This window comes from Chlorocebus sabaeus, chromosome 2 (genome assembly GCF_047675955.1).
Source record: "Chlorocebus sabaeus isolate Y175 chromosome 2, mChlSab1.0.hap1, whole genome shotgun sequence".
Lineage (NCBI taxonomy): Eukaryota > Metazoa > Chordata > Mammalia > Primates > Cercopithecidae > Chlorocebus > Chlorocebus sabaeus.
Window position 1 is genome coordinate 64,361,933 of NC_132905.1, and position 18,525 is coordinate 64,380,457.

General features: G+C 50.5%; 1 protein-coding gene across 1 annotated transcript; it reads right to left on the reverse strand.

Annotated features, from left to right (window-relative positions):
- Positions 1-1,015: 1,015 nt before the first annotated feature.
- Positions 1,016-18,240, reverse strand: ANGPT4 (angiopoietin 4). Its single transcript, XM_073004864.1, has 9 exons — positions 18,211-18,240; positions 17,631-17,786; positions 15,659-15,780; positions 12,401-12,648; positions 9,866-9,981; positions 8,411-8,512; positions 6,815-6,981; positions 2,832-2,962; positions 1,016-1,668 (listed from the first exon to the last, which is right to left on the reverse strand). Exons 1-9 carry the CDS (start codon positions 18,238-18,240, stop codon positions 1,508-1,510), a joined length of 1,233 nt encoding a protein of 410 aa, XP_072860965.1. The 3' UTR covers positions 1,016-1,507.
- Between the last annotated feature and the right edge of the window lie 285 nt (positions 18,241-18,525).

An 18,525-nucleotide genomic window follows, 5' to 3' on the forward strand; every position in this document is an offset into this window, starting at 1 on the left:
ATGACACAGTGATGGGGGCAGGTGACACGGTGGCTGTGGATCCTTTCTGACTCCATCCTCTGAAAGAAGCTACGTGGGCCCTGGTCTCCCAAGCTCAGGCAGAGGCCTGATCTCCTTCCCTGCAGCTCCCCACCTACCACCACAGAGTCAGCATCACTGCTGGATGGGGAAGGGGAGGGAGGCTAGGGGCTTCGGCTTGGAGGCAGAGAGGATCTGGACTTGGAGACAGATGTCCTGCCCAACAGTCCCTGTAATTGAGCCTGGGGGAGTTGAGGTTACAGGAAGTCCTGAGGGAAGCCACCCAGGTAGAGATCAGCTTCCTGGGGCTTGAAGGAGCTTTGGAAGGCATGAGCCTGTAACACAGGCAGGGACTAAGTTCTAGACCCTTCTTCAGGGATGGTATCTGTTTCAACCGAAAGGTTATTTCTAGCTGTTTTTAGAGGTTGTTTGAGGCTGTCACTGTGGCCCTTGTAGCCAAAAAGGGTGAGTAGAGCTGAGGTGGGGATGGGGCTGTGGGGCTCCTCCTTGTGCCAGGGGAGCCCTAGCTTTGTCCAAGAGCATCTACAGCCCTGTGAGATGCTCTGGGACAAACTGAGCCCATTTTCAAATAAGTAAATTTGGAGAAAGCTGCCCACTCTAGCCACTTCATGGGTAGTCACAAGGCACTTGGCCATATTAAAGGCTCTGATCAGTCCTGCAGTTAAGAGTGCCTGTTCACTTTGACTTAACCTGCTGTTTCCTTTTCTCATTGCTCATAGGTACTTTTAGAGACAAGCCATAGTCATTCCCTGTGACATATCCTCTAGGACATGCTGGAGGTGAAGGAGCATGTCTTTTTAGGTCTTCTAAAGACCCTGAGCTCCAAACATTGGAGCCCAGGAGTGGTGAAGTGGTAAAGCCTAGAAGTGGTGAAGTCTAAAGACCCTGAGCTCTAGGGTCATTGGACCCTAGAAGTGGTGAAGTATGAAGGGGAAATAATGATTAACCCACCCATTAAGGGGTGGATGCAGCCCCTTCAGACTTGAAAAGAAAGTTCAAGGACATCTCAAGACTAGGAAAGCTTGGAACAGGAGCTTAGAATGGGAGATGGCCTTCTCGCCAACCCAAGGGATAGAACCTGGGCCATCTGGGCAGCTTCTGGTGTGCAAATACCTTTCCACCTGCCTGCAACCCCACCATTGGTCATATATTCCTTTGAAGAGTCTAGTTTGGTCTGTTCTCAGCCCATTCAAGGACCCTCAGGCAGGGAGCCCCTGAAGGGGGAGGGAGAGAAGAAGGGTGAGGACTACATCAGAGGGATGGGCCCTGAATATCCTCCATGTAACAGACAGAGGGGAGTAGGTGGGCAGATGACCCTTCTGGGCTTCTGGGGCAAGGAGGGCTGGCTCAGGAAGCCCAGGGTGTCAAGGAAGGTGGTGGCACAGTGTCTTGCATCTGGGTCCGGGTTGTCCAGGAGTGCCAAGTCCGAGCTTCTCCTGTGTGGTCCAGCCTCTGGCACAGCTGCTTGTTAGACGTCCAAAGGCCGTATCATCATGCGAGAGGCACGCAGCGAGTAGCTGGGACCCTTGAAGTAGTGCCAGCGGATGCCGTCCATCTTGTGCTTGTTGTCGGGAGCGTGGTAATAGACACCATTGAGGTTTGACAGGCCACAGGCGTCAAACCACCACCCTGGTGGAAGAGGGAGGAAAGGTGCTTGGTGGAGGTGGGAGCCCAGCCAATGGCAAGAGGGCAGCCCCTGTGTCCCAAAGAGAACAAAGACTAATCGGGGCTGTTACCTCCTCTGGGAAGCCAGTTAGCTGGGGATGGGGCTGGGTGGGAGTGGGGGTGGGGTGGGCAACAGACCCTCTGCTCAGCCTGGGCCTCTAGAGGGCAGCAAGGGGCTCTGGCCACTCCTCGAGCCCCTTCGCTCCTCCCGGCCTTCTCCCTGACCCCTTGGTGTCCCTGTCTTCCTCCCTCACTGACCCTCTGCCTTTCCAGCTCCCCAGCCTCCCCAAATCGCTCTCCCCACTGCTTCCTAGTGGTCTCTGTCACTCTGTCTGAGTCTCTCACTCTCCAGGTTCATCTCTTTCTCTCTGATGGTCTCTGTGCTTGGGTCTGTCTCTGTGTGTCCCATTGTGTTCATCTTTGTCTGATGGTCTTTGTCCTCCTCTGCCTTTCGTGTCTCTGGCCCTCCCTTCCTCTGGGCCCCCAACTTTCACACGCTGTGTTCATCTCCCGGCCTCTTGTTGGGCTAAGTCTTTCCCCCCGTCTCTCTCTGTACTTCTTTGCCCCGGTGTAGCTCTCCATCTGCTGCTCAATGACTCCGACAGCCTTGGTGTCTCTCTCTTTCTCCATCTGTCCCATCTGTCCTCTGTGTCTCAGAAGGTCTCTCCCCCGTCTCTGTTCTTCCTACTTTGTCTCTGTCTCCCATTCACTCCACTTCCCATTCTCTGACCTCTGTGCCTACCAAGGAACACTGCCTGAGTCAGAGCTGGTGGGGAGCTGCCCCTCTGCCTCCCTCTGGTCTCCTGATTCTGGTTCGGCTTGCCTGGGGTTGGGACTGATAGGTGCCTCCCCACGGGGCCCTGCACTCAGTGTTCCTTTAGCCTTGTCTCTGAGGAAAACTGGTGGTGCCAGCTTTAGGAGGAGGTGAGGCCTGGAGGGGACCTCAAGGACCCAGTGGGGGAAGGCACCGAAGGGGCACAGCCAGGTGAGCCTATGGGTGGGCAAGGCCTGGACCTGCACCCACCCTACTGACAGCACCCAGGCACACAAGAACCTGGGGAGGGAATGGGAGTGTCAATCTGGGTAAGCCAGTGGGTGGGTGGAACTTCACCCTACCCTGCACCTACCTCCAGACATCACCTGGGCACAGTTGCAGAGACAGTGGTCGTTGTCTGAGTCAAGGGTGCTGAAGCTGGTGTTCTGCAGGACCAGGCTGCTCTGGCGCCCTGCTGAGCTGCTGTACCCGACCACAGAAAGCCTGGAGGCCACCCAGAGGTGGTGGTGGCAGAAGGGCCCAGAGTCAGGTTGGGGCTGTGTCAAGGAAGAACTCTCCCAGTGGCTTTGTCCCATGCTGGGCTTTCCTTCCAGGTGTTCTTGGAGGGAGAGCCCTAGCCTGGGTGGAGGGCTTGGGCTGCTTCCCTTCCTGGATTGCCTTCCCTGCCTGTTGCCTCCCAGGGACAAAGCACTTACTGTATGCCAGGCCTCCCCCATCTCACTGAACCTGAGTCTTGGAGAGAAGTGATAATGGTCACAATAATGATAATAATGGCTAATATATATATTTTTTTTTCTTTAGAGACAGCATCTTGCTCTGTTGCCCAGGCTGGAGTGCAGTGGCACGATCACGGCTCTTTACAACCTTGACTTCTTGGGCTCAAGCAATCCTCCCACCTCAGCCTCCTGAGTAAATGGGACTATGGGCACGTGCCACCAGGCCCAGCTAATGTTTGTATTTTTTGTTAAGATAGGGTCTCAATTCATTGCCCAGACTGGTCTTGAACACCTGAGCTCAAGTAATCTGCCTGCCTCAGCCTCCCAAAGCACTGGGATTACAGATGCGAGCCACCGTGCCTGGCAACATTTCTCTCTCTTTCTTTCTTTCTTTCTTTCTTTCTTTCTTTCTTTCTTTCTTTCTTTCTTTCTTTCTTTCTTTCTTTCTTTCTTTCTTTCTTTCCTTCTTTTTTTTTTTTTTTTTGCATCTGCTACGTGTCAGGCATTGTGCAAAGTGCTTTGCCTAGGTTAACACATTGTTATTTAATCCTCACGACACCCTATTCCCATTTTACACATGCGAAAACAGAAGTCCCAAGAGCCAAAGAAACCTGCTCAAGTCTCAGAATGAATGAGGGTCAGAGCCACATGCCAGCCTAATATGGCCTGACTTGGGAGCCTACGTGCACTTTGCTCCCCAGCTGATGATGATCTGGCAACCCCAGCCCCATCACACCTCTTCACAATCACCCACCTCTTCCAAGAAGCTTTCCCTGACCACACCAGCCCCCATGGATCTGGGCTCCAGGGCACCCCAGCTCTGCAGCTTCGACATCTGCGGCCAGCCGGGTGAGGGTTTCTATTTCTTTGCCAGGCTCTGTGGCCTTGGTGGGCATGTCCAACCCTGCCTGGTGATGAAGACCATGAGATCTGGGGGCAGAAAGCCTGGATTCAAATTCCAGCTCTGCCACTTGATAGCTGCATGGCCTTGGAGGATTGTCTCACCCCACTGAGCCTCAATTTCTTCATCTGTTCCAGTGGTAACAATAGTGAAATTAACAGTGCTGCTGTCATTTGTTATTGTGATTTGGTGATGCCAGTGTGTGAAGTGTGAAGAGCAGTGCCCGGGGTGACTGCTCAGCACATTCAGTGCTTGTTATTATTTGGCCCTTGGCAGATGGCTGGGCCTGGTTGGAGAGAATGCGGGGTGTTTGTACAGCAGGGTTGGGGGAGGCTGCACTGGCAGCCGAAGTAGGGAGCCAATTTGGGAGCAATTAAGAAGGTCCTGCTGAGGCTGGGCAGGGTGGCTCATGCCTGTAATCCCTGCACTTTGGGAGGCTGAGGCAGGCTGATTGCTTGACCCCAGGAGTTCGAGATCAGCCTGGGCAACATAGGGAAACCCTGTTTCTATACAAAATATAAAAATTAGCTGGGCATAGTGGTGCATGCCTGTAATCCCAGCTACTTGGGGGGCTGAGGTGAGAAGGTTACTGGAGCCTGGGAGGTCTGGGAGGTCAAGGTTGCAGTGAGCTGTGATCATGCCACCGCACTCCAGCCTGGGCAATAGAGTGAGACCCTGTCTAAAAAAAAAAAAAAAGAAAAGAAAAAGAAAACAGAAAATAAAATAAAAAAGAAGGTCTTGCTGGGTGGAGGCAAGTGGATGGCAGATGTGGCCAAGGAAGCTCAAGGAAGCTCTTGTACCCCCAGGGCAGGGCCTGAGAAATTCACCAGTGGGAATTCAGAGGGAATACAGGGCCTGGGTATGTGGTTGGCTCGGTCACCACACCTCCAGTCACAGACTGTGTCTGTCACCAGGGAAATGAGACTTAATTATTCTCTGTGTAGAAAAAACTTGGGAGGCTCCCTCAGCTTCCTTTTAGGCACTTACTATGTCTGGGGATGGGAACAGCAGTGCTCCCAGAAAGCAGTCCAGTCAAGCATATGAAGGGCGGCCTTGGGACAGTGATTGAGTATTTACTACATGACAGGCACTGTGTTAATGCTTCACTTGCAGTATCTCATTCAGGCCTCATCACACCCTTTTTGAGGTAGGTATGCCTAAGGCACTCATTCTACATATGAAAAGGTAAAGGGACTTGCTCAGGGTCACTCAGGGAAGTAGGGATGGAGTCAGGACTTAAGCCTTTGCTTTGGTGGCCAGTGGCTTAAATGGGACTCAGCATGGTGTTGTAGCTACTCACTGGTCAGGTGTGAGGAGTAGGGGGACATCCAAGGAATTTTTCATTCAGCTCTGGACCTCGCATTATCAGGTTGGTATGGATCCCATAAGGAAGGATGTCAGAACCTGGGCAACCTGTTTCTATAAAAAGTACAAAAATTAGCTGGGCATGGTGGTGCATGCCTGTAATCCCATCTACTTGGGGGGCTGAGGTAGGAAGGTCATTGGAGCCTGGGAGGTCTGGGAGGTCAAGGTTGCAGTGAGCTGTGATCACACCACTGCACTCCAGCCTGGGCAACAGAGTGAGACCCTGCCTCAAAAAAGCCTTTGCTTTGATGGCCAGTGGCTTAAATGCAATTCAGCTGGAGGAAAGAGTGGGGGCATATCACTGAGAAGTTCCCAGAAGTGGAATCAGGCATAAAGTTCAGGAGGACAGAAAGTCATTTGGACATTCCTTGGGAGGAAGCGACCTTCCCATCAGGGGAGGTATTCCAGTACAGCTGGATGATGATTGCAGCTATAGAGGGAATCTATGAAGAACCAGATGACATGTGAGGTTTTTTGCAGCCCTGTGAGTGTGAGTGTATAAATCCAATTTTTTCCTGGTTCAGAGATAGCCAGGACCAAGGCTTATCTAAAAGATCCTTAAATTTCTCTGAGAGGCAATGTCATGTTGTGGAGACATCATGAGTTTTGGCAGCGGGGAGATCTGAGTTCAAATCCCAGCTCATTTAACTTGTAACTTTGGGCAGGATACTTAAACTTGGTGTCTCAGTTTCCATATTACTAAAGTAAGTACAGTAATGCCTACCTCAAAGTGTTGTGGGGAAGATCAAATAGAATAATGGTGCCTGGAACATAGTAGGTGCTCAATAAATGCTAATTCCTTTTCCCAAATATACCAAGAACCAGGCTGAGGACGGGGTGAGAAACCTTGACCATCTTACAATATCGTCATGTTTAAGCTCATCCTGCTATTGAAGAAGCAGAAGCTCAGAGAAGCCAGACTGCCTTGTCCATATTCCCAAAGCAAGCTGGAGCAAGGCCACAACAAGCGCAGGAATTTCAACTTCCGGCCCAGGGACCCTTCCACCCAACCCCGGGCATAGGACAGGCTGGGCAAGTCACCTCCTTTTGCTTCTGGGTCTCTGTAAAAAGGCTGACTTGGGGTGACTGACCTTGGAAGACCCCTTCTTGCTCCTCAGATGGCAGCGCTGGTGACATTCTTTCCACTCCACCCAGTGGCTAGGACATGCTGAGTGCTAACCAGCCGCCTCCAAATCCCATGACGTGCACCCAAATGGGGGACAGATGGCAGGAACAGGAGACGCCCAGAGACTGAACCTTGGAGCAGACTCTGTAGACACTAGCCTGGGGACCCCAGCCCCCACACTAGCCTGAAGACCCCAGCCCCCACATCGGTCTGGGCCCTGAGCCCACCTGTATAGCTGGTTCTCGCTGCCCAGGTGGAAATGTTCATACTGGGCATAGGCCTCGTGGCCTTCCCAGTCTTGCAGCTCCACACGCAGAGAGTAGGCTGCCCTTCTGGTGAGCTGGTGCACCACCTCATTGCCCAGCCAGTGCTCCCCGGCTGGATCTCCGAAGCCCTATAGGGAGGGGAGCGTGGGGTGAGACTCATGCTGAGGAGGAGGCCATGTCCCTGGCTGAAGAGCTGGGCTGAGCCAGGCTCCAGGGCTGCTTATACAAAACCACTGTGCTTAATGATCGAGTTCATAAGTACAGTGTAGGCAGGCCTGGGATTGGGAGCCCTCCACCTGCTACAGGGAAAAGACTAAGATTTTTGTAAGTGTAAAAGCCTGTTAAAAGTTACTGAAATCACATTCCTCTGAAGTTCAAGAACAGGAACACTAATCTTTGGTGACTACCTTTGGTGGAGTATTGACTGTGAGGGGGCACAAAGTGGGCCTCTGGGGTGCTGGGAGTGTTGTACATCTAGCTCTGAGTGGTGGTCATGTGGTTGAATACATATGTAAAGGTTCACTGAGACTTACACTTTATTTGTGTGCTTAGCCACATGTATGTTAAACCTTAACAAAAATTAAATAAGTATTTCAATCAGCTACATAAATAGAGCAAACTTTGTTCAGTGACAGCGCAGCCACTGCAAGTAAACAGAATTGTAAACAGCGCAGCCACAGAATTGTAAAACTGAGAGTGTGGGGAATGTCATGTCCCAAAGCCCTTGGACAGAACAAGAATTCAGCACCAAGGACAGGGGCACACCCAAAGCCCGCTCCCCAATTTAGTCACGATGCAGTGCGGATTAGCCTGATGGTTAATATTCAGTGCTCTTTTGTGTACTTCTACACCTGGACACCCTATTCCTCCTTGCCATTTTAATTATTGTTTAAAACCCAATTAGTTCAAAACACTTATAACTTAATTTGGTATTTATTTTTAAGTACTCCCTAAATGAACAGCAAGCAGACACAAATAACAGAACTGCTATATCACCTTGTGGGAATCTTTTCCTATTTCTTTGGCTTTGAAAACTTTAAGAGTTTTTAAGTATTTTAAGTCAGCTTGACAAAAAATCCTTTATTCAAACCTAATTAAAAAATTGGAAAACAATCGGGTTTCTCTTCTCATAAAATACATGTGATCTTTGGCCCTGCAATTCCTCGTTGACGAATCTCTCCTGCAGATATGACCATAGGTGTATGAAAAGACAAGAAACTTCATTAAAGTAATGCAGTCAGGGGTGACTGGGGGGATTTTTATTCTGTCCCTTCCTTTGTATTCTTTAAAAAATTAGCAATGTATATGTATTATTTTTTTAAAAAATTAAAACAAAAATAAAGCTAAACTTTTTTTCTTAGAACATATGTCAAAGCTTTCAAAAAGAACATTCAGATTCAGGTGATGGGGTACCATAAAGCAGATGTGCACTGTCAACTTTAGATGAGTTGATTTTTTCTGGGGGAGGAATGAGGGCAAAGCAGTCCCCTTCCAACAGCCCAACCCCTGCCCCAAGTTTCAGGGCTGAACGGCCCCTCCCCAAGGCAGCAGGGTTACCTGTTTATAATCCTTCCAGTTCCGCTGGAAATTAACGGTGCCATTCTCACGGCGCTGGATGAGGGTCCACCTGCCTCCACTGCTCTGCAGGTCACAGAACACCTGGAGCGGGTGGGCAAGGCACAGCTGGGAGCCCTTGGAGGCAGCCAGAGGCCAGGTCTATGCTGGCTCAAATATGGCTAGGCTGACAGACCCCCACAGAGCAACAGGTGAGCCTGGGGGTCCTGGGCATCAGAAAGATCCAGGCTCAAATTGTCCATCCATTGCCATCATTTTTCTAAAGTGGTGGGTAAGTAATGACCTCTCAGAGCCTTCCTCTTCTCATTTGTAAAATGGAGGTTCATACCTTAACCTCTTTGTGCCTCAGTCTCTCATCTGCAAACTGGGGTTGTGAAAATTAAATGAGAGGAGTCATGTGAAGTGTTTAGAACAGTGCCTGGCACATACTAGGTAAATGGAAGCTTGACCTCTTTTTGTTGAAAGGAGAGTTTAGCAGGTGTGTGAGAAGTGTAAAAGACAACCTGGAGACAAACAGAGGCATTCTCTTTGGTATATTAAGAGGGGGTGAAAGGAAATAGAGCAATGGTAGCTCACACCTGTAATCCTAGCAATTTAGGCGCGAGGAGGGAGGATCGCTTGAGCCCAAGAGTTTGAGACCAGCCTAGGAACATAGGGAGACTTTGTCCCTACAAAATATTTAAAAATTTTAGCCAGGGCATGGTGGCATGTGTCTGTAGTCCCAGTTACTTGGAAGGCTGAGGCAGGAGGGTCATTCGAGCCCAGGAGGTCAAGGCTGCAGTGAGCTGTGATCATGCCATTGCACTCCAGCTTGGGCACCAGGGCAAGATCCTATCTCAAAAAAAAAAAAAAAAAAAAAAAAAAAAAAAAGGAAATTGTGAAGTTGGAATCTGCTAGTTGTTTCCCTTCTAGGCCTGGCTCTCAGACCCTCCCTCCTGACATCTGTGCTCTTCTCTGTCACCCTCCTTATCTGATGACTTGACCTTAAATTTTAGGACAACCTTGGGAGCCACTCATTGAAAATGGTGGCACCTCCATTAGCCCTGGTTTCTAATTTCCACATAGGGCAGAACCCCAAATCCTGCCTTCAATATATAAACTAGAAAGAAACATCTTTGGGCTAAGGCCCTGAAATTTTGTGGGTTGTTTGTCATATCAGCTATCATCATCTTAACCAACACAGAACTATTTCCTCCTGTTCCAATGAAAGCACCTCTAAAGTGATGCTGGTGAAGGATACACTGCCAACTTTGGGAACTGCTGCTTATCTCCACAATCTGACCCCTGACTGCTGGGGGTTTCAGAAGTCAAAGCCACCCCTACACCTCTGGTATTTCAGATACTGGACAAAGTCCCGATGGAGCAGGGGGATGTCTGTCTGGGAAGCCCTTGGCTCAGTACCCTCTAACAGCCACAGTTCCCAGAGAGCCCCCTAACCTTCCTGGGCTTCGTTGCATTGGACACCTGGATGGTGTAGACACCACTGGCGCTGGCCCCAGAGCGCTGGATCTCTGCACAGTCCTGGAACACCTGCTCATCTGCCATTATGAAGGCTGCAAAGGGACAACACAAAAGTCAGCTGGAGATGGGCAAGGAAAGAGAGAAGGGTCCAAGTGGGCATGCCTGCCTGCTTTGTGCCAGGTTCTGGGTTGGGAGGTGCTGGGGACAGGGAGATGAGTCAGACCTGGGAAGATTTCGTAGAGGAGGTGACAGTAAGCTGGGACCTGTACAATCAGCGGGAGTTGCCCAATGGGGAAGGGGAAGGTGTTCCAGGCAGAGGAAACAGCATATGCAAAGGCCCCAAGGTAGGAAGGGCCCTAGTGTGTGAAGAAGACAGGGCATGAGGAGGGGAACTGAGGCTGAGGCCAAGGAAAGGAAATGACTCACACCATGAGAGAGGAGTTGAGACCAGGGAGGCTCCTTGTTGTTTGATGAAACTGAGAGGGTACAACGAGGCTGGCACAGAGAAGGTGGGAAAGGAAAAGGAGAGAGGAAGCTGAGATTTCAGCAGGGCGGGCCAGGTCAGCCTTGAATGCCAGGCTGAGGAGCCCAGATTATCTGGGCTGAGAAAGAGCACTCTGTCCAGGGTGTGGAGTGGGGGCTGGAGGGGATGAGACTCAAAGCTGAGAGGCCAGAGAGGAGGCCGCTAGAGTTTTCTGGGAGAGAGTTACTGGGGCCTGAACTCCAGTGAGGCACTTCCCATTTCACAGACCAGGAAACTGAGGCCCAAGAGTGAGGCAACTGTGCCCTTGTCCTTGTAACCTTCTGAACCAAACTCCCCACTGCCTGAAAACATCAGAAGACTTGACTCTTTTCTCCTTTCACCAGCCTCCACCTGACTAGGACAAAGCTAGGCAGAGAGCTAGTGCTCCCTTCCTGCTAGACTTCAAGAATGCCTGGTTCCTGTGCCCCATCTCCAACCAACCCTCTCTTCTACACCTGGCGACTGAGTCTGTCCTTCAGTTTCTCCACCCAGAAGGGGGTGAAAGCAGCTGCCTAGTGTCCTTCCCTGGTGATAGTGGAGCACAGGGGACAGGGTGTTTGGGCAAAAGGTGCTCAAGATGAGGTGCCCAACACAACCTCCTACTCAGACGATTGAGTAGACATCCAGCCTCAGCTGGGGACTGGGTTAGCCATGGGTTAGTGGGAGGCATTGGGCCCAGGCCCTGTGCCTTGGGCTGAGCTACAAGAAACCCACACAGGGGATGAATTCAGGTAGCTCACGGCCAGGTCTATGCATAAGCCAGTAATGGGTTCAGGTTAATCCACATGTCGTGGTGTAGAAGGTATCTACTTTTCCTGCCAGTAGCTTCCTTAGGCCTCAAATCCCTACTCAGCAGTGTCTGTCAGACCTAGATGGAGCCAGGTGGGATCCTCTGCCCTCAAATCCTTGTCTGCACTGGTGGCGCCTGAAGTGCCATCACTATTGGGTCTTAAAGGCTTTCCAGCCTTTCCCCAGTGGATCTAGGAGCAGCAGCAGCCCCTTTGATCTTTCTCTCTCATCAAGCCATCTCCACACATGGTTCCAATCAGAGCTTCTTGAAAGTAGTCCCACTCTGTTCAAAAGCCTCCCATGCCCCTGCTAGCCTCAGGCTAAGAGCCCTTCTCCTTCGCACAGCCTTTGGACCTGTCTGTTTTCATGGTCTAGAAACTTCAGGAACACTGATAGCTGAGCATCTGGCACATATTTGGCACTCAAAAACTGTATTTCTTTCTCCTTCCCTCTGGGACTCATAGACCAGGGATCGAACATTTTTGCAAGGGACAGGGGCTGTGACTGCGCATTCACTGCTGTATCCCAAGCACCCAGCACTGGGCCTGGAACACAGTAAGTGCTTAGTAAATGTTTGTTGACTGAGTGATTGCCGCTGGGACCAAGAATGCCTTGGACAACCCGAGTAGGCTGTGTTAGAAGGAATCAGTGAGGGCCTGGGAGCCTGGCCCAGCATTGTTTTCCTGCCCCAGAAGCCAGGGCCAGGGATGCCTCTTCACTTCTGTTTGGCCCTCTTGGGCTTAGGGACAGGGACATTAAGATGAGAGAGGTCCTTGGGGTGCATTGAATCCAACCTCCCAGTTCCTCCGCATTCTATAGCTAGGGAAACTGAGGCCCAGGGAGGGGTAGGACAAGCCCAAGAAAGTGCAGCTGGAGAGTGAATCCTGGAGACCAAACTTGTCAGTTTGGACTGCTGTTGCCCTTATCCTCCCCTCCAAAACCCACGGGTAAACTGAGGCCAAGGGAGCAGCAGGGGCATGCCCAAGGTGACACACTGAATTAGGGGACAGGGCCTGGATTGGGATTGTTGTTGCTGACATTGTTATTACTGTTTATTGTTATTTCTGTTTCACAGATGGTCAAGGAGGGTGGGGCCCGCAATGGCCCCCAGGTACCCAGAGACCCTGGAGTGTGAGCAGGGTCTCCCTCCCATCTCCCACCCGTCTTTAGCCACACTGGGGCGCACTCCGCTCACTCACCCGGAGCCGAGGCGTTAGCCCTTTCTTGCACCAGGTCCCGCAACAGCAGCAGCAGCTGGCTCAGGCTGTGCTGCTGGTCCTGTAGGAGGCTGGAGTTGTGCCTGACATCGCGCAGGCCGCGCTCGATGTTGGTGAGGGCGGCGCTCTGGCGGCTCAGCGTGTTCAGCAGCTTCGCCTTCTTGCTGAGGATGCTGGCCAGCTCCTCCCGCTGCTTGGTCTCCAGGGCCTGCAACCGCTTCTCGAGCTCGCTGTGGGGTAGTGGGCGCACAGAGATGAGCCTGGCATCCTCGCGAAGCATGCACCCCAGCGCGCCTCCCCTGGGCCCTGGAGTCCCTGCAGCCTGACAAGGAGACTCAAGTGTGGTGGAACGTCCTGTGCCCACTGTAGGCACAGGTTGAGGAGGGGAGAAAATAGGTACCCGGCCCTGGAGTAATATAGATTGAGGTTTAGTGGAAGAAAGAGGTGGTGTGGGAGGGACACCAGCAACTGGGTAGCTATTATCAAATCCCAAATGTGCTTGCTTTTTGATCCAGCAGTCTACTCTCAGGAGATATCCTCTAGGGAGCATGGGCAAGAATGGCCCTGTAGACTTGCTTCTAATAGAAAAATAAACAAACAGAAAACAATATAGCCTAGATGGCCAACAGCCAGGACTGGCTGAATCCGTTGCGTTTTGGTGTCCCTGGAAATGGTCCGCAGTCATGAAGAAGGAGGCATTTGCACAGAATTGGAAAGATGCCCAGGACTTGGGGCATATCAAGTCTAACCCCATGTGTGGCAAGAGAAGAAAGAAAGAAAGTATTAATGTAAATATAGAGAAATGGGGTGAACATATAGGAGAAGGCTGGAAAGACCACAGTGGTGCCTGTGTTTGGGGATAATATGAAAGAAATTCCCTCAAGGGCTGTGACTTCTGCAGAGCAGGTTTGAGTGGATGGAGATGGAGAGGAGGAAGATGGGGGCAGGATGGAGGGCCCAGCTTTCACTTTTATTTTGTACAGGTTCCTGTTGTCTGATATATTATAATAATCAAGAGACTTTTTTTTTGGTAATGGATTTAGAAGCAAAGAGGAGTTTTTCAAAAGAAAGCTTTTGACTCAGCTCTTTCTTTTTGGGCATTTTATCCTCCAGATTTGCTCACATGTGTGTGAAATGAGATATAGTAGTGTTACTCATCATATCACTGGTTGGATTAGTAAAAGGCTGGAAACAACCTCAATATCCATTAACTGGGGACTGCAGAAATAAAAGCAGGGACCACATATGGTGGAGCATTGTAAAGGTGGAGAAAAGAATGAGCAAGCATGTCATGCAGTTATAGAATCTTTCTAAGGTAACTGAATAATAATTTATAAAAACGAGGTAAAAACAAGTAGTAGGCTACATTTGGGCTTAAAAAAGATAAAAACGGGAGTGTACAGATGCTTCAAAACGTATGATGGGGCTATGTCCTAATAAAGCCATCATAAGTTGAAAGTGTCCTAAGTCAAAAACGCATTTGATACACCTAACCTGCTGAGCATCCTAGCTTAGCCTAGGCCACCTTAAACAGGCCTAGAACACTTACATTAGCCTGTGGTTGGGCACAATCATCTAGCACAAAGCCTATTTTATAACAAAATATTGAACAGTTTATGTAAGGTATCGAATATTGTAATGAAAGAGAAAAACACAATGGTTGTATGGGTACTCAAAGTACGGCTTCTATTGCATGTGTATCACTTTTGTACCATTGTTAAGTCACAAAATTGTAAGCCCAACCATTGTAAGTTAACAATCTTCTGTATGTAGGTGTTTGCATGTTCATAAGAAACCCTGGAATGTCAGCTTATAGAATGTCAGCTTCATGAGGAAAGGGGCTTTTGTCTCTTTGTTCACTTCTATATCCACAGTGTCTATAATAGTGCCTAACACATGAAAAGAGTTCAAAAAATAATTGTTGGTTGAATGAATGGAAGGGTACACAAGAAACTAGGAATAGTGGCTACCTCTGGCTTGGGTGGGTGGCTGAGGAACAGGGCTGGGAGGGAGACATTTTACTGTATATCCACTTGTGCCGACTCCTTCTGCAGACTAAGAAAATAAGTCCAGCTAAGGCAGAAGAAATTTCCTCTGGACACCCAATTATGCTGCAGGAAAAGAGAGAATCGGGGCACACTGAAATTCTAGAATTCCTGCTCTGCCTTCACGGGCCAAGAGTTTACTGATGACATCCTCCATCCTCACTGATTTCTAGACACCTGGTGCTAATTTAGAGTCATTGAAAGTGTCCCAGTCCTTGCCACTGAGACCTTGGGTTGGGAGAATAAGAAGATGGGCAGACTGTCATTAAATGCACCCAGATCAGAGAGCTGGGGGATCTTATGGCCTTATCCTGAACCAGCATGTGAACAACAACATCTGGCCTGATTCACAGGCCTGTGGCTCATTCAGTGGATAGATTTTGCCTTCTCCAGAACCCTGACTTTGGCAGTTTTTTTCTTCACTCAGCTTGAAATGGAGATGAAATCAGCCTTAGCTGCCAGATTTTTCTGCTTTATCTAAACCTCATGACCATTTTTTTTCAGTAATTTAAAGAGTGTTCCTCTGATGCCTATTTGCTTATAAACGCAAAGACTCTCTGACAGTGCAGACAAGAACCTGGTAGCTGTGGTTTCTTCTGGGAAACGAAGCAGGTAGATAGCACCAGATTTATTTATTTGCAAAGAAGTAAAACCAATAAAATTTACAGGGTGAGTAGTATGGTGGGTGAATTAGATCTCAATAAAGCTGTTAAAATTTATGAGATAAATAAAAGAAGGAGGAAAGGAAGGAAGGAAAGAGAAAGAGAATTAGGGTGTCCTGGGCCCCAGGAAAATGCCCATCCCCTGTCCCACCCAGTGCAGGGGCCAGGCAATGTGCCTGCTTGGCCCGTAGCCCAGCCCCATACCCAATCTCATTTCCAGCCTCAGTCTGGGCTGCAGCCCTGGTTTCAGTCCTTCCCCAGCAGGGGCTATTCCCAGCTCTAGTTTCAGCCCTAACTCCCAGAATACCTCCTTGCCCCAGTCCTAATCCAAGCTCCTAGCTCTGGCAGCAGGCCCCATCCCAGACACCAGCCCACGTCCAGCTTCCGGTCCTGGCTCCAGTCTCAATCCCAGCACTGGTTCTGGTGCCCGCCATAGGTCCTAAATAGTCTATCTATTTAGTCTACCTAAAACTATCTTGTCTGCACTCCAGCCCCAGCCCCTGTCCCAGTCTGGTGCCAGGTGCCACACCCACCTGTTTTGGCCCTGAAGCTGCTGGAGCTTCTGCCTCTGTAGCAGCAGCTGGTTCTCCAGCTTGTTGGTGGAAAGGAAGGTCTCTGGCATCTGGGCATCCATTCTTGATGTCTGGTTCAGGAGCTGCCCCAACAAGCAGAAGCAGGTAGGGGGCTACGTAAGTACTACAGGAGCCCTGCCCAACCACCCACCTGCCCACAGGCCCTGCCACTCCAGAAACTTACCCATTTCCACTCTCCCAGTCATAGTTCCTGTGGTTACTCCTTCACAGGCCCTAACTTAGCTTATGATCTGCTTCCTAAATTTGCCTTTCTCCATCACTGCAATGGCAGCTCCATTCTCCCTGCTGCTTAGGCCCCAGGAGCTGTCATCCTTGTCCCCCACATCCAACCCATCTGTAGGGCCTGTCTGCCCTGCCTTCCAGGTGGTACCTGACCACTTCTCTCCTGCTCTGTGGCCCTCACTCTGGCCCTGGACTCCTCCCTCGCTCCCTGCAGTCTAGTCTCTATTCAGCAGCCTGGGACTGCCTCTTAAAACATGTTTGCTCTGTTCAAAAGCTTCCTGTGGCTCCCATCTCATGCAGCAGAAATGCCCCAGTCCTCACCATGGCCTGCAAGGCCCTGTGGTGTGATCTGTCCCTATGACTTCTCCAGCCCCTTGCCTGCCACTCTCCTCCTGGTCACTCCAGCATACGGTTCTGATGTTCTTGAACCCGCCAGCATGTCCATCCTCCCTCTGGGCCTTTGCACGTGCTACGTCCCCTGCCTAGAGCACTCTCTGCAGTAAGCCTTGCTGCAGCCCTACCTTCTCTGTGGCCCTTCTTGGCCTTGCTGTACGAACTTGCAGCTCTCATCCCTCCCACCACTCCCAGTGCACCCCCCTCTTGCTCTCTCTTCCGTGCTATTTTCTCCTTAGCGCTGTCACTGGTTAACATATACAGCCATGTCTTGCTTAATGACTGAAAAATGTAAGAAAGTCATCATTAGGCAATTTAGTCATTCTGCAAACATCATAGCATGTACTTACAAAAATCTAGATGGTATAGCCGCCTGCACTCCTAGGCTATATGAGGCAGCCTATTGCTCCTAAGCTACAAATCCATGCAGCATGTGACTGCAATACTATAGGCAGTTATAACACGGTGGGAAGTATTTCTGTATGTGTATCTAAAAACATAGACAAGGTACAATGAAAACAGCATATGATACTCTTATGGGACCGCTGTTGTCTATGTGGCAAGGTGTTCACTGGAACACTGTTAAGCAGCGCTCAGTGCCCTCCCATGATGACACGCGGGAGGGACAGGGGGCTTCCCCCAGCCCCTCCCCCGTGACCCCAGTAACCATGTATGACCTGTAACCATGTATGTCACCCATCTTTTTGTTTCCAGGGGAAGCTCCACAGGAGTAAGAATGTGTGCCTGCTTTGTTTCCTGCTATATACTAGAACCAGTCTTCTCAAGCAGTGCCTGGCACACAGGGGATCAAGCAAACAAATGGGCACAAACTTGTGTCTATTTGTTACTCACTTTTTCATCCACTGACTTCCCTACCCTTCATTTATTCACTAGTTCTTTCCCTGCTCTTTGCTGCTCAGATACCTCCTCTCTCCAAGTCCTTGGACCCAGGGGCCCAGTGAATTGTTTCTTATCCATCTTCCCCTAGTGCATTGTAAGCCCTCTGAGGGCAGGGGGGCTGTGCTACTATACCCCTCACCCCAGTGCCCAGCACAGACCTGGGCACTGAAGTTACAGAGGCAGAAAAGCCAAACCCAGCATCCATCCCCCAGGGCTCACAGCTTGGAAGGAGATTGTTTTATGAGAAGGTCATCAGGGAGGAGGGACCCAGGGGGCTACAGGCCCAGAGGAGGCCTTGACCCTACCTAGGGTCAGAGATCAAGATAAGATGACTGGGGCTATGAGCCAGTCTGGCCAGCCACAGGCCCTCAGTGCCCACTCAGTCACCCTCTGTTACCTGAGCCTCCATGTCGGTCAGCTTGCGGGTCTGGACAGTGGTCTGGTTCAGGAGGCTGGTGCCCAGCTCTAGCATGCGGGCCGTCTGATTCTGGGCCATTTGCTGCTGGACCTGCAGCAGCTTCGACCTCAAGATCATCTTGATGGCCATCTCTAGCTGTGGGAGACCATGGACTGGGGTCACGGGGGAGGGGCTGGGGGAAGCCCCCCGTCCCTCCCGCGTGTCATCATGGGAGGGCACTGAGCAGCCACATGAGGCCTCCCTGGCTCAGAACATGCCGGGCCAGGTCAGGCCACCATTACCTCTTGCCTGGACTATCCCAGTAGGTTTTTCCCTGGGAGGGATTTATATGCCTGTTTTGTCTGCCTCTCTGCTTCCATCCTTGTCCCCTGCACAGTCCATCCCCCACTAGGCAGCCAGAGGGATCCTGCTAAACCTGTCAAGTCACACTCCTCCTCTGCTCAAAATCTTTCCAGGGTTCCTATCTCACACAGAGGAAAAGCCATGGCTGCAAGTTCCTCCATGATTGGGCCTGCCACTACTCTCTCATTCCTCTCCTATCCCCCTCTCTGTCACTTACTTCAATCCCGATGCAATGCCTCCATGACATCCCTCCAACGAAGCAGGCATGCACCCACAAGTTGTTCCCTCACTGTTCCCTCTGGAATCCTCCCCCAGCGCTGATCCCCATCTGCATGGCACACACCCTCATGCTGTTTCAGCTTTCTTCATACCACTTATCACCACTTGACTTTTTAAAACCACTACCTCTGTTTTTATGTGTCTGTTGTCTGTTTCTCTCTCTAGAATGTCAATTCCATGAAGCCAGGGACTTGGTGTTGCTCACTGCCTTGTTTCTGTGTTTAGCACAATGCATGGTGCACAGTGAGTGCTC